We start from the raw sequence: 13,351 nt of genomic DNA, 5'->3' as shown, positions 1-13,351 counted from the left end.
ACAACTGACTCTACTTTATCTCAAAATTGAACTCTTCACTATATACTCACATCTCGAGAGGAACCTTTCCTCATTTAAAATACAAACAGCGTTTAAACATAATATTACAGCTTCCAGCAAGCTGTAGACACCGAACGCCATCGTGGAAGTAAACAATGGCACCTGCGCTTCTTCTTCTTCGCTTTAAACATTAATTCGATGGTCCCTTCACTTGCGCGAAAGCGGTGTTTTTCATTTTCTTTTCATATTCATTGGAACAAAACAAAACTCCCGTTTTTCTATACGTGATTATACCGAGTGCATTTTGTCTTGCAAATATGACTCATAATGTAAAAGAGTTATTGCTGATATCGTGAAATGTAGTTTTAACAAATTTCTCTTTCTCTGATTTTGTTACTAGGCTAAGTTGATAATTGTGCTTCTTTTAATTCTTCATCCTTAATAATTGATAAACCATTTTATGAAAAATTGTCAGTTTTTGTTAATGGACCTCATCATCATAGAGACAATTCTTAATTTCGTTCATTCGTATACAAAATAGTGGTGTGTTATTTTGCTGCCATACAAAATCATAGTTGTATCCCTCGTTTTAAACAATTCCTTGTATACTATAGGGTTGGTTGTAGAATTCAAATGTCACGTCAAGTCCCTCATTAGCGCTGGCACCCTACCTTTAATATTGGAGACGACTGAGTAAGGGTCCGTGCTGCTAAAAGACTGACCTAAATCAGTCAACCAGTTTTTTCTTTCAAAATTTATAGTTTCTAACATCTCTCTCATTAAAGAGCACGGATGTATGGAAATTCCCTTAAAATGGAGAAATAGATGAAAGTGACAAAAAATAAGCTTTTATTGACAAAACTATCGTGTCTATGATTACTGTAAGGACATTCGGGCCGAATTTAATAAAGTTAATAAAAAAAACAGCGGGTTCCTCAACTTTAATCCATATAATTAGGTATGTTTATTATTAAACAATTATTTCTTTAAGTCAAAATTATGACGAGATTTATTTTTTGAAAGATTTATTTGTTAATTTTTTTTAAATTCTCTATCATTTTCTCTTTACATATAAGTATTCTACCATGGCATATCCGACCATGGTGCGTGCAACACCAGTTTGAGTATTCACGCATTTAATTCAGTGGATGGTCCTTTAGATTTCTTCCATGAGTTTTTTATTATTTTGAATAATACTAATGATAAAAAGTAATTTTTTTCTTCTAACTGAATAGAAATCAAGACACCTGCGGATACCTGTAGATCTTCAGGTTTCTTGCGACTGTTTTCGAATGAATTTGGTCTCCAATGTCACCTAAGATTACAGAAATGGTCATCCAAAAATAGTCTATATGCATACTTTTATACTTTTACTTTACAGCAGAGGAAGTTCGATAGCAAAATATATTTTATACATTAGTCACTTCAAAAAACTTACTGTTTATGTATATATATATATATATATATATATATATATATATATATATATATATATATATATATATGTGTGTGTGTGTGTGTGTGTGTGTGTGTGTGTGTGTGTGTGTGTGTGTGTGTGTGTTTAAAATTCACAGTAGATGCACGTGACTTCAGTATGTAAACGATACCACAGGAAAATGACAGGCAAAAGTTCAGTTCAAAGCGCTTTCACGTGTTGTTTAAACATGTGAAAGCGCTTGGTATTGAGAACTTGTCTGTCATTTTCCTGTGGTATTTGCTTTGTATATACTATATATATATATATATATATATATATATATATATATATATGTATGTATACACTTTTTTCTTAATGGTCTTCTAGATTTTAACCTTTTACTTTTACCAATAAAGTGCAGTCTGATCAGGAAGGGAACTGGCCCGGATTGACAGCTTTAGGAACTGACTTCCATTAGGCCTAGATGAATTAGCCGAAAATATGTGAATAGCTTTCACTAAGGTACTGCTATCTCTCAGCTGATCCAAGAACACCGTTCCTCCAGCGTAAGACATGTAACAGCTACAGAGCCAGACGCTGGAGTATCGTCGGCTCAAAGAGGCGGTGATTTTCCCCGCCCAATCTGCCCTGCTATCTGAAACGTAGTCCAAGCGGAGAGTGAATCTCCCCTTCGTGAAGGAAATCTGGGGGACATCGTCAGACGACACCGTGCTCTGCAACATCAGGTGAATTTCTAGATCCTGCAGAAGTTCGAGGTACGGCAGACAGTCGTTCAACAAAGATATGACTTCGGTTGTTGCTATCTTAACCTTGAGAACTTCCAAGTATCGAACGACCGGCAGAATTGGGTTGGCGGGTGGCTGTCTAGCGGATGGGAAGTCTTCCTCGCTGCTCTCACGCTGCTTCTCTTCGCTGTACAAGAGGTCAGCGGCTTCCAAGCCGAGATGACAAGAAAGCCTCCGCAATCGGAACTTCGAAGTGGCAATTAGACAGGGCAGTAGCAGGTAATCGGACGTCTGCGTGTCAACCTTCGATAGGAAGTCTCCTTCCAACAAGAGGTTGACCGAGCAAGATGACTTATTCAAAGCAGAAATGAATCTCGGCAGAGCGTCGTAGGCTGACGAGTCGCTGTCGTCGGGTAGTTGCAGGGCCACCGTTGAAGGTTTGCAGTACCCCAGCAATAGCGACATGCCCTGGGTAATGGATCCCGAGGAAAGCGCCCATTCTCGACGCCAGTGGGCTCTGCACTGGCAATTAACCTGTTGGGAAGCATAATGGAGATTTTTTTATGGCGTTTAAAATGAAAGCGATTGGTGCCATACTAGGCTAATATTGGGTACAAAATCACTAGTGGTGAAAGAAACAGGCTTTCTTGCCACATGAGCTAAAAAGATGGCCATTTTCATTGCTAAGGTCTCTCTCTCTCTCTCTCTCTCTCTCTCTCTTTATCTCTCTCTCTCTCTCTCTCTCTCTCTCTCTCTCGGGAGTTTAGATACCCTTTTCATATCGTTAATTCTCTCTCTCTCTCTCTCTCTCTCTCTCTTCTCTCTCTCTCTCTCTCTCTCTCTCTCTCTCTCTCTCGTTTAGATACCCTTTTCGTATCGTTAACCTCTCCCTCTTTCTGATTTCTCACACCCCCCTTATCTCTCTCTCTCCCAGACCCTTACACTATCGAGTACTAACATCTTTCAGGGACTGAAGGACGCCCTGGAGCCCGGCCAAGAGCCAAGGTTCTTTGCTCTTGAGATTGACCTCTGCCTTCCTCGGTTTCAGCAACTTCACTAGACCTGCTGTGGCTTCCCAACATTCCGTCTGGTGAAGGTAAATATAAATTATTATTATTATTATTATTATTATTATTATTATTATTATTATTATTATTATTATTATTATATTAATTATTATTATTATTATTATTATTATTATTATTATTATTATAGAATATGTAATACCAATCACATAAATCAAGCCTGAAAGGCTAATTACCTCGGAAAGCAAGCTTCTATAATCAATGGAGGACAGATGACTAAATTTTAAAAGAGGGGCAAACTATAGTAAGCTTAGACAAATAAGAATGGCAATAACTATAGACAAAACTGCCAAATTTAGATTTGCAGTGACCTGCTAGACAAACCTTTATATTTTACCTGAAAATGTTCATCCTGAAGGTTCCACTCCTCCAGACTTTGTCTAGCGTTTTTAGCGAGGGATGGCTTTTCCTGCAAAAGAAATATGGTGTCAATTTATATGTTAGGGTAGGCTCCAGTTTGTAGAGCTGATTTTTGCAAATTTTTTCCTTTTTTTTTTTCTTTGCTAAGTCTTCCTTTGGCCTAGCAGAATGCCTTGATACGTGTAGAATTCGTCTCCAGCCTCTATAACGGCCCCCATGGTCGTCAACGCCCCCCTACCTGTAACACTGAATTAGTAGTAAAAAAAAAAAAAATCAAATCCAATATAACTTCGACGTCTGTGAAGTTTAATTTTTATAGTCTACCTCTCAAAAATTGGTCTAAGTCGTTTTCTATGATTAGTTTCATAAAAGAAAATAACTTTAGGGGTATCTATGAACTGACTTTTCCATTTTCTTATGTCATCAGAAAAAAATCGCCTTTTCTCTGGTTTGGTTTTTTTTCTGGAAAGGGGTGTATTTCTTTGATTGTCCTGCTTTTATGCCTTAAATACTATAATTTTTAGATGTTTTAGGCTATCAAGTGACATAATAACTACAAACTCTCAGAAGGTTTTGTCCCTAAATCGAGGTTTGAATTTTTGCTGATTATTTCTTCCTAACTATTCGCTCATTTATCGGCGGGGCTTTCACTGAAGTTGTTGCTCGTTTTTTTTATATGTGCTTATTTACTGTTCTATTTTGATAATTCTTTATGTGCATGTTCCAGGTGGATATACCAACATGCCTACAGACCGAATTTCTATTCAAGACAGTAGTCTCTCACTGATCACCAAATAACCTTTAGTACAAGGGGCACTGAATTTCACTTTTTTTTTCATAAAATCATTTATTTTCCCTGTAGGATGATAAAACTTACAGAGAATATGCGTTATTATAGTGCTAATAATGCCTGATAATTTCATTAGCCTGTCTTGATTAGTGTATTTTTGGCAAATATTTTTACGATCGGCACCCCTACAAACTGGAGCCTACCCTTGCGCCTACAGTTTACTTGGCCAAGACTATCGTCTGCTAGAAAATTGGCGGACGAATACAAACAAGATGGTGCGGCCGGATGAAAGATAATATTTTGGTAAATCTTTATAGCGCATATGTTTTGGCCTGCCCTAACCTATCGCTGACAGGGTCGGGTCACGGAACTACTTACCTTGGCGGAGGGATTATGGGCCGGGCAAAAGGTGTTGCGCGGCCTACTTAAGCCTTTGTCGAACCTACCCCAGTCTTGTAGGATGATGCACCCTACGTTAGGATAGATTTAGGACATGTTGATGGTACTATGTTGACTAAGAAAAGTGGAGATTATGAACATGATACAAACTTTACTTGCTGACGTACAAATGTGACCTATATGTCACACCATTACCTATGACCTAATGGCAAACATGCCAGATTTTTTATTTAGAACACACAATATCTATGAAATTCTGAAAGAAAACCTTTAAAATCTAGATATTTACTACATATATGAAATCAAGGCCACCAAACCCTCTAGATATACACCAACTTAGCCCTGCTTAGGTTGGTATATATATCTATTTATAACTGAATCACGAAAATCTGGAATGTGATGAATATTATATAGACAAAGGTAAAAGCCATAAAGGAAAGTGAAACAATGGATTGCTGCGAGATCTTTCGACACTGGGTCCTTTACTTAGCAGACTCACTAAATATAGGACCCAGTGTCGAAAGATCTCGCAGCCCTCCATTGTTTCACTTTCCTTCATGGCGTTCTCCTTTTTATATATATTAAATATATATATATATATATTAAATATATACCTATATATATATATATCTATATATATATATATAGATATATATATATATTTATATATATATATATATTATCATATATATAATAATATAATATATACATATAATATATATATATATATATATTCAAAAGTTGAGAGATGAAAATGGCTCCATATTGACGACACTGGTGGCGCTTTGGTTCTTTCATTCCCCATAGCATGACCCTATTGTGATGTTTATTCGAGAGATTTGAAGTTATTAAGTCAAAACCTAAAATAGAATAAAGAGTTCCAAAACATACTTGTCTACCTCATCATGGTACAAGAAAATTTGGTAACATTATAAGAATAAAAAATATAGAAAATGACTGTACCCTAAGAACAGAGTTGAAAAAATATACTTGTAATTCATACGTTCTGTTCTTACCTTTAACACGGCCCACCAGGTAATGTAGGTCTTGACATCATGTACGATTGGACTCTGCTTCATCTCTTCACTCCGATGACTTCTTTGAAATGATTTCTCTGAAATGACTTCTTTGTAGCTGGTCTTCAGTATGAGCTAGAATTCCACATGCCCTCTCCCCAGAATAGAAAGCCTACTCATATATCTCTCCGATATTTGAAAGGATATAAAAAGGTAATTTTGTCCCGGGCTGTAATGTTGGAACATGACCTAGATTTGTGTCATGAATATTTACTCTTCTAATATGAGTACCAGTTTGACACGCACCCAGGTTCTTTGCTTCATCTGTTATTGTTTAGGTTGGTTGTTACTCGTCCAGAGCTATAGACCAGGCCTCGTGTTCCCTGTAATATCTGACCGTGCTGGCATCTGGCTATATGCTAAATTTAATTTGCGGAGAACTCACTGGTTTTATTAATTACTTTATATTAATATATTTAAATTTGAACTGCATGCGGTACACTTAATGAGATATGCGCAACGTTTACATCAGGTACCTAATCTACTACACAGCACTGTAAACAATGGGGCTTTATAAGCTATTACGAAGATAATGTTTGATTTTTCTGGGGACCATTAAGGAGAGATATGTTCAATGTTTACATCAAGTAATCTACTACACGGCACTGTAAACAATGGGGCTTTATAAGCACACCATGTCAATTCGTGATAATCGAGGACTTATCAAATCTCATCTGTTTATCTCTGAGATTATCGATTCTGATTAGATGTCAATACTTCAAGATCTTAGAAAACCCTGAGTTACTGATTCTTATTATCTGAATATTATTTTAGGTTCATCATTCTTGTTACCTGACAATACATCGAGTGACTGATTCTCATCTTCTGAGAATACCTGCAGTAGTACCCGATTATCCTTGTCTGGAAATATCTTCAGTAACTGATTCGTATTATCTGCAAAATTTCTTTAGTAAGTGATTCTTATTGCCTGACAATATCTTTGGTAACCGAGTCTTTTTATCTGAAAATATCTTTCGTAACGGACTCTCATCTTAAAATATCTTTAGTAACCCATTCTCATTATCCGAAAATATCTTGACGGTATGGTATCTTTGAAGCCAATATCTTTGTAATCACTCCTTATCTGGATGAGCGAAAAAAAATTTTTTTTCTTTAATGACGCTAGTCCCTTTCAGTCAGCCAACCAGATCCCTGCCTTGATGTATCTACCACAAAATATCACGTTCTTAGAACACCCGATCACAAATAATAAACCAATGTTTCTCTCAGTCTACTGACCGAAGATGTCACGGGATGTAGGTAGGCGTAGTTATTCACAAAACACTTTTGATAACGAAAGTATCTGAGGAAAACTTCAGGGAAGTCTTTAATGCTTCCTGCGTTGGTGCGTTCACTCAGCTCAGACAAGAGAATCTTCTAAAAATGTCTTCGAAACTGGGCCGGATGTCACTGATAACAATGTGTGTTGACATCAGCGCAGTTTCCGTCAGGACTATAGAAATAAATGAACCAAGTGTTCTTTATGTGTTGACAGACAACTGATTATTTTTCCAAATTGTTGCATAAATTTACATTAATCTTTATCTTCCGGTAGGAAGATCTCTTTCAGGGTAGTCCTAGTACAGTAAAGATTCATAAATCTGTGTTCTAGTGATCATGTTTGTGTTAGAACTCTCTTAATGAAGAGAATACGTTTATGAGATAAGACTGCTTTGATTGCATAAGTCTCTCTTCTTTGACATGATTTTCTTCTAATGTTTCTCTTTTCTGTTGATATTCTGTTCCATGAGAGCTTGCTCTACCAATCAATAACTGTTTTGTTTTCTGTACGAAATTAAAAAAAATATTAACCGAGAAACCACAAAAACCTTTCCAGTATGAATTCAGAAATTCTCGTTAAAGTCGACTCTCACAGAGGACTAAGGATACCAGTCAGTTTTCATTCATTAAGCTTTTAAAAAGTCTAACTTAGACAGTGCTATTTGATTTCAATTTCCAATTCAGAGCTATTCTGTACGACGTCAATACAGTTCTACCTTTGTGAGTCTTGCAAAGTTTTTCTGGGCAGAAGTTGAATGTCGCAGGAAAATATATTGGGAAATAGAATGGAATAAAAAATGTAGGCCAAAGGATAAGCGCTGGGTTCTATGACGTCATTCAGCCCTGGATGGTAAACTGAGAGTAAACAAGGTATGAAAGTTGCAACAGGAGGAAAACCTCAGTTGCACTATGAGACAACTGTTAGGAGAGGGTGGGAAGTCAGATGGAAGAAAGAATATGAACGGAGGTACAGTAAAAAGAATAAAATAGGTAGCAGCTAGTGCCCGGATGGAAGTTGCAAAGAACCTTAAGTAATGCCTACAGTGCACCACGTGAGGCTTTGTTTGTTTCTTTGGATGGTGTTTTTACGTTGCATGGAACCGGTGGTTATTCAGCAACGGGACCAATGTTTTACGTGACTCCCGAACCACGTCGAGAGTGAACCTCTATCACCAGAAATACACATCTCTCACCCCTCACGGCATTGCCCCTGAGGGGACAACTGTTATGAGAGGGTTGAAAGTAAGACGGAAGAAAGAGAACATGATTAGATACAATTAATATGGTAAGAAAGGCGTTGCAGCTAAGGGCCGCAGCCACACTACAAAAATCTTAAGCAGTGCCCACAGTGCACCGCGTGAGATGCAAGGCACCATATAGGTTCATAAGGTCTCAATGAATTGCCTGACAATTTCATGAACTGCGTGACTGGCAGAGGTATCGGGGATGCAATGAAAGACGCCGGTTCTTCTTCGTTTAAATAGTTTTATTTTTAAGTTAACGCCACAAGTGTATAGCGGCTACAGAAACAAGTGCTCCATGGGCGTCAATCCCGGGCAAAAGACTAACTTCCGCGAAGCGATCTACAATATGCATAGCATTGTCATAAGTTTTGTGTTTACGCAGCTCTGTCTCGGGAGGACCACTTACCCACCCACCCACCCACCCCCTGACTTCCAGTCTCCGCAGCAGCAGCAGCAACAGCAGGCTTCCTTCCGGCTCTTCCAAGTTCTTCTCCTCCTTCCTCTTCTCTTCTTCTTCTACTGCTGGTGCTGGGGATGGTGTTCCCCGCCTTCAGACACCTCAGCGGTAACGTTGTGTTTATCTTTGCGAGGGCGTCCGCGGCCCGCCCTCCTGTGGCCGCGTCCGTTGCGCTTCTGGCGATTCTCAGGACGGCCTTCCTGGTCTTGCGCGGCGTTCTGGAGACCTCGCTTCTGGTCCGCCAGAGCCGATGAAGAAGAAGAAGAGTGGGAAGTAGTAGGGTTGTTGGCGCTGCTGGTGCCGCCGCCGTCGCCTGCCGAGCCGTCTCTCCCGTGTCGCCCTCCGCGATTGCCCTGGGAGGAGTCTCTGCCTCCAGACGGTCCTCCTGATTGTGCCGTCGTCACCTCCGATCTCCCTCTGGAGTCATCCCTCTGCAGGGTGTACTGGTTGCGACCTCCTCCCGAGCCTCTGGTTAAAGAGGCGGGGCGATGCCCTTCGCCGCCTCTCGACTGCGTCTGGTGGTGAACGGGAAGCTCGCCGTTAACGGCGCCCTTCGTGTCCTGCCTCTCGTGTTGTTGTTGCTGTTGCTGTTGCTGCTGCTGTTGCTGCTGCTGGTGCTGCCTCTGTCGGGTCCTCCCTCGACCGTACTGCCTTCCTCTACCTCGATGCTGTGGCTGCTGCTGCTGCTGTTGCTGATGCTGTGACTGCTGCTGCTGATGCTGCTGCTGCTGCTGTTCAGGCTGGTGATGCTGGTACCGCGGTGCTGTTATGGAAGGGAAAGTTGTCCCTCCGTCGCGTTCACTCGACCTGGAGTTGGAACAAATGCGTTAGCGAACACCAATAGTGGGTAGACCTGCATGTTTTTCTTCATTATTGAACATAATAAAACAAATGTATACACAATCATAATCCATATCTGCCGTGGATTAAGGTGGATAGGATATGCAGTTATGTATGCACATTTCAAAACGCAAATCACACTACATGCCACCATGCTCTTTCGTGTATTTACATTTGTACTGAAACCGTGTGGCAAAGTTTTGCTGTGAAAGCGCAGAAATGTGAATGAGAGAGAGAGAGAGAGAGAGAGAGAGAGAGAGAGAGAGAGAGAGAGAGAGAGAGAGAGAGAGAGAGAGAAAGAGGTTCTTTATTATTTACACTTTATTATTCAATCTACAGTACAATTTACAGTCAGAACGAGTAAGGTAGCTTATATTTTCTTCGTCGCCATTGACCTATTGTCTTTTTGCACACATTTTTCTATAATTCCTGCCTATCAGTCAACTTATAAAACTCCTCTGTACAAAAGTATTTTAGTCTGTTAAAGGTAGAACAGAGCACAATGTCCCTCAAATGTTGTCAAGAGTTTCACCTTACTTGAACAAACTTGGTGCAGATCCGCCAAACTGCCTTATTATTGATTGATGCCAGTCTAGACTACACACTTGTTTTTCAACCTTCAACCTTACACAATGTTGAAATTCTCTTGGTACCTACTATTACAACGGTCTCTTGCAACAGTTGAGAGATAACATTTAGGCTCCGTTTTTGTTCTGACACGGGGAGAGAGAGAGAGAGAGAGAGAGAGAGAGAGAGAGAGAGAGAGAGAGAGGAGAGAAGAGAGAAGAAGAGAGAGAGACGAGAAGAGATTGAAAGAGGAGGAGAGAGAGAGTCAAAACAAAAATAACTTAAGATCTAAACAAATAAGTTACGTGCTTAATATGTACAAATGTTTGTGGTATAACTAAAAGATAAAGAACCAAAAGTCATAACAAGACGATTTAATGCAAAATCTCAATTTAGATCCCTGAGAAATGTCATTTGTTTTTATATGCTTATTTTTTTTAGTCTTTTCTCTTTGCGCGATAGCCATGCTTTTGATGCACCTGCTGCCTTGCCTGCCTGCATGCTTCTACTAACGCTGTTTTAAGTCTTGAATAAAAAAAAATTTTTTTTTGCCTTGAATGTTTGGTCAAGATTCACAGTACCAGGAATAACTGAAGATCGAGGTGATTTCTCATTTACTAAGAGCACCAACTGTAGGGAATATTTTAGGTGAAACGGAATTCAACCACGTTTGCTTTTATAAACGTCACAACTGAAGGCTAAAATAAAAAAATAAAAAAAGACCCAAGATTATTTGTGACATCGCCTCTAAAGCGCGTGGGTGACTTCACTTTTGCACCAAAGTAGGAAAAATATTGGCTTATATTGGTGCAAACTTCGATAACAAGAAGCTGGACTATGTGACGTCATCTTCAGTTGAACAAGAAAAGTCTAGTATTATGTTCTTTCCCTCAAAACAGGAGGACATTGCAATCGTCCTTTGGATGAACCAGATCTTAAGTTATTCCTCGAAGGTCACTCTTGGTGAGATTCATCAAGTGCCGTGTGGTGAGAGCAAATAGCGCAAGCTATAAATGGTGACAAAATTAGGTTTCACAAGTTCAAGTATTGGAACCCAGTGAGGTTCGACAGGCCCGGAGCATTCACAGTCCCAATAACATTCATGTCAGTTAAATTTTCATCAGGAAAAAGTGGATTCACAAATGCAAAAGACCACAAGTCGATGAAGAATGTAAAACAAACATGACACGAACAAGATACGCAAAAAAATAGTCAAGCCATCAAAACTGCGATTGAATTTTTCAGTGTTTAACTTTTTATAATAATAATAATAATAATAATGATTTTTAATTCATTTGATTTCTGAATGGATGTTTCCTGAATGGCTCTAACCTGTCACCATTCATCACACGTCGAGACGGGCTGTGTGTTGGTGGGCGGGGATGCTTATAGCTCTGTTCCGGGTGGTACTGCTGCCTTAGGGGGGGGAAGCGAGGTGGTTGTCTGTCAGTCTGGGGCCGAGCAGCACCGTCGTCGTCAACGACGACAAGCTGGTGACCCCTCGGGGGGGAGGCGGCCCCCGTCAGCCTATTGATCTGATCATAAACGATTCCAACTTAGGAGGTTCAAATTTTCTGCTCAGGAAAAAGCTGGTCATAATAAGCCTGCGTATAATTATATATATATAATCATTAACAGCTTACTACTCTTGAATGCCTTATTATTATTTTTCTCTAGTTTAAATATAGCCCCAAGAGGACATGGATAAAAGAAGCAATGTTTCAAATTCTGACAATTTGGTCTGTAAGATGTTAACTGAAGCACTGTTAAGAGCTCTAGGTACATGTCAGCAAGCCAATGAGCAACGTAAAGAAGAAGAAACTGTTTGAAAATGACGTCATCATCATTCAAGTAGTTGCCAGAGACATGCGGACAAAAAAATAAATAAAATTAAACTATTTCATTGAAAAATAAAGAAGTTATTCAGCTCAGAATCCCATGCATTGACAAAGAGGACTCATTTCCTTCATCATCATTACGTTACGACAATGATCAGGTGTTATATATCTATGGATATAGTATCCCGCGACACAGAAATAAATAGAGATGAAAAAAATGCTCACATGTCTGGCGTGCGGGGAGGTGGTGGTATTCTTGGGTCCCCGGGGGGAGCTGGGGGGAATGGGGGCTGTGCGAGGGGGGTGGTCGGGGAGGGGGGCGGGGCGGTGGCAGATGGGGAGGTGCCGCCACCCTCACGTTGTTGCTAAGGGGCGGGACGGTGGTGGTGGTGATGGTGGAGAGAGCAGAGGTGTTGGTGGTGGTGGAGTGATCGCTCGCCGTCTCCAACACTTGCCTGACGAGACAACAACGAAGAAAAATAGAGATGCTTTCGGTGAGTGACAGACGGACAAGACAGACAGACAGACAGACAGACGGATATGGAGATAAAGACAGACTGGAGACGGTTGGGTTTCAGAAGCAGCGACGCAAAAAAATGCTTTAGCTCTTCCGCGACCGAATAATATGCTATTCTATCGGTAAACTAAGTCTTAAGATGAGAAAATCTATCACTGTTTTATCATTAAATGGAACTAGAAAAAAAGGAACACTATTCTACCATATTACAGTATCAAGACATAAGAACTATCACTATTTAAACATAAAGTAGTACAAGAAAATAGAATTGCTACTAGTATAAAATACTACTAAGACAAGAATTCCGACTCTTCTACAGTAAAAGAAAAAAAAGGGGGGTTACTAGGATATGGAATGAGCACTATTCTATCATTAAATACTATAAATCAGGTATTCAGTTATAAAATATTAGAAAGTATTAGTTATTCTGTTATAATATGGGTCTAGATAATTCTTCACTCCAGTTTGGAGTGACATCTAGGACAGACTTAGGAGCGAGACAGACAGACAGACTGACTGGCAGCCTTAGACTAGACAAAACAAGGTTACGCTGATAAATGCCGATGGCCTGTTTGAGAGAGAGAGAGAGAGAGAGAGAGAGAGAGAGAGAGAGAGAGAGAGAGAGAGAGAGAGAGAGCATTGTAACAGTAAAAAGTAAGGAAATAGGGTTTAAAACTCTGAGTGAACAGAAGTAGAGGCAAGATTCACACAGCAAGAAACGTTATGATGTAAAA

The 13,351-nt window shown here is 39.6% G+C and overlaps 3 protein-coding genes across 6 annotated transcripts in view; all 3 read right to left on the bottom strand.

Annotated features, from left to right (window-relative positions):
- The window catches only part of LOC135223537 (immediate early response 3-interacting protein 1-like), an 18,812-nt gene extending 18,612 nt beyond the window's left edge, over nt 1–200 (bottom strand). The window contains exon 1 of the mRNA XM_064262017.1: nt 51–200. Within this exon, the coding sequence (XP_064118087.1) occupies nt 51–141 (91 nt within the window). The 5' untranslated portion in view covers nt 142–200. The remainder of the gene's footprint in view (nt 1–50) is intronic.
- A 1,531-nt stretch (nt 201–1,731) lies between these two features.
- Nucleotides 1,732–7,241, bottom strand: LOC135223536 (uncharacterized). 2 transcript variants are annotated; one of them, XM_064262015.1, is made up of 4 exons: nt 5,814–7,241; nt 3,586–3,657; nt 3,122–3,250; nt 1,738–2,697 (listed from the first exon to the last, which is right to left on the bottom strand). In XM_064262015.1, the coding sequence occupies exons 1-4, from the start codon at nt 5,874–5,876 to the stop codon at nt 1,822–1,824; spliced, it is 1,140 nt and encodes a 379-aa protein (XP_064118085.1). In that variant the 5' UTR covers nt 5,877–7,241; the 3' UTR covers nt 1,738–1,821. The 2 variants fall into 2 exon arrangements, with proteins under 2 accessions (XP_064118086.1, XP_064118085.1); XM_064262016.1 differs by lacking the exon at nt 3,122–3,250 and having other exon boundaries at nt 1,732–2,697.
- A 1,576-nt stretch (nt 7,242–8,817) lies between these two features.
- The window catches only part of LOC135223534 (nuclear transcription factor Y subunit beta-like), a 59,269-nt gene continuing 54,735 nt past the window's right edge, over nt 8,818–13,351 (bottom strand). For 2 of the 3 annotated variants that reach the window (XM_064262011.1, XM_064262010.1), the window contains exons 8-9: nt 11,595–11,797; nt 8,818–9,662 (exon numbers count right to left, since the gene is read on the bottom strand). In XM_064262011.1, coding sequence (XP_064118081.1) covers nt 8,915–9,662; nt 11,595–11,797 — 951 coding nt within the window. In that variant the 3' untranslated portion in view covers nt 8,818–8,914. The remainder of the gene's footprint in view (nt 9,663–11,594; nt 11,798–13,351) is intronic. The other variant, XM_064262012.1, reaches the window with a different exon arrangement.

This window comes from Macrobrachium nipponense, chromosome 10 (genome assembly GCF_015104395.2).
Source record: "Macrobrachium nipponense isolate FS-2020 chromosome 10, ASM1510439v2, whole genome shotgun sequence".
In the NCBI taxonomy this organism is placed as follows: Eukaryota; Metazoa; Arthropoda; class Malacostraca; order Decapoda; family Palaemonidae; genus Macrobrachium; species Macrobrachium nipponense.
The sequence above is the reverse complement of the archived record's forward strand: the minus strand, read 5'-3'. Positions and strand labels throughout refer to the sequence as shown.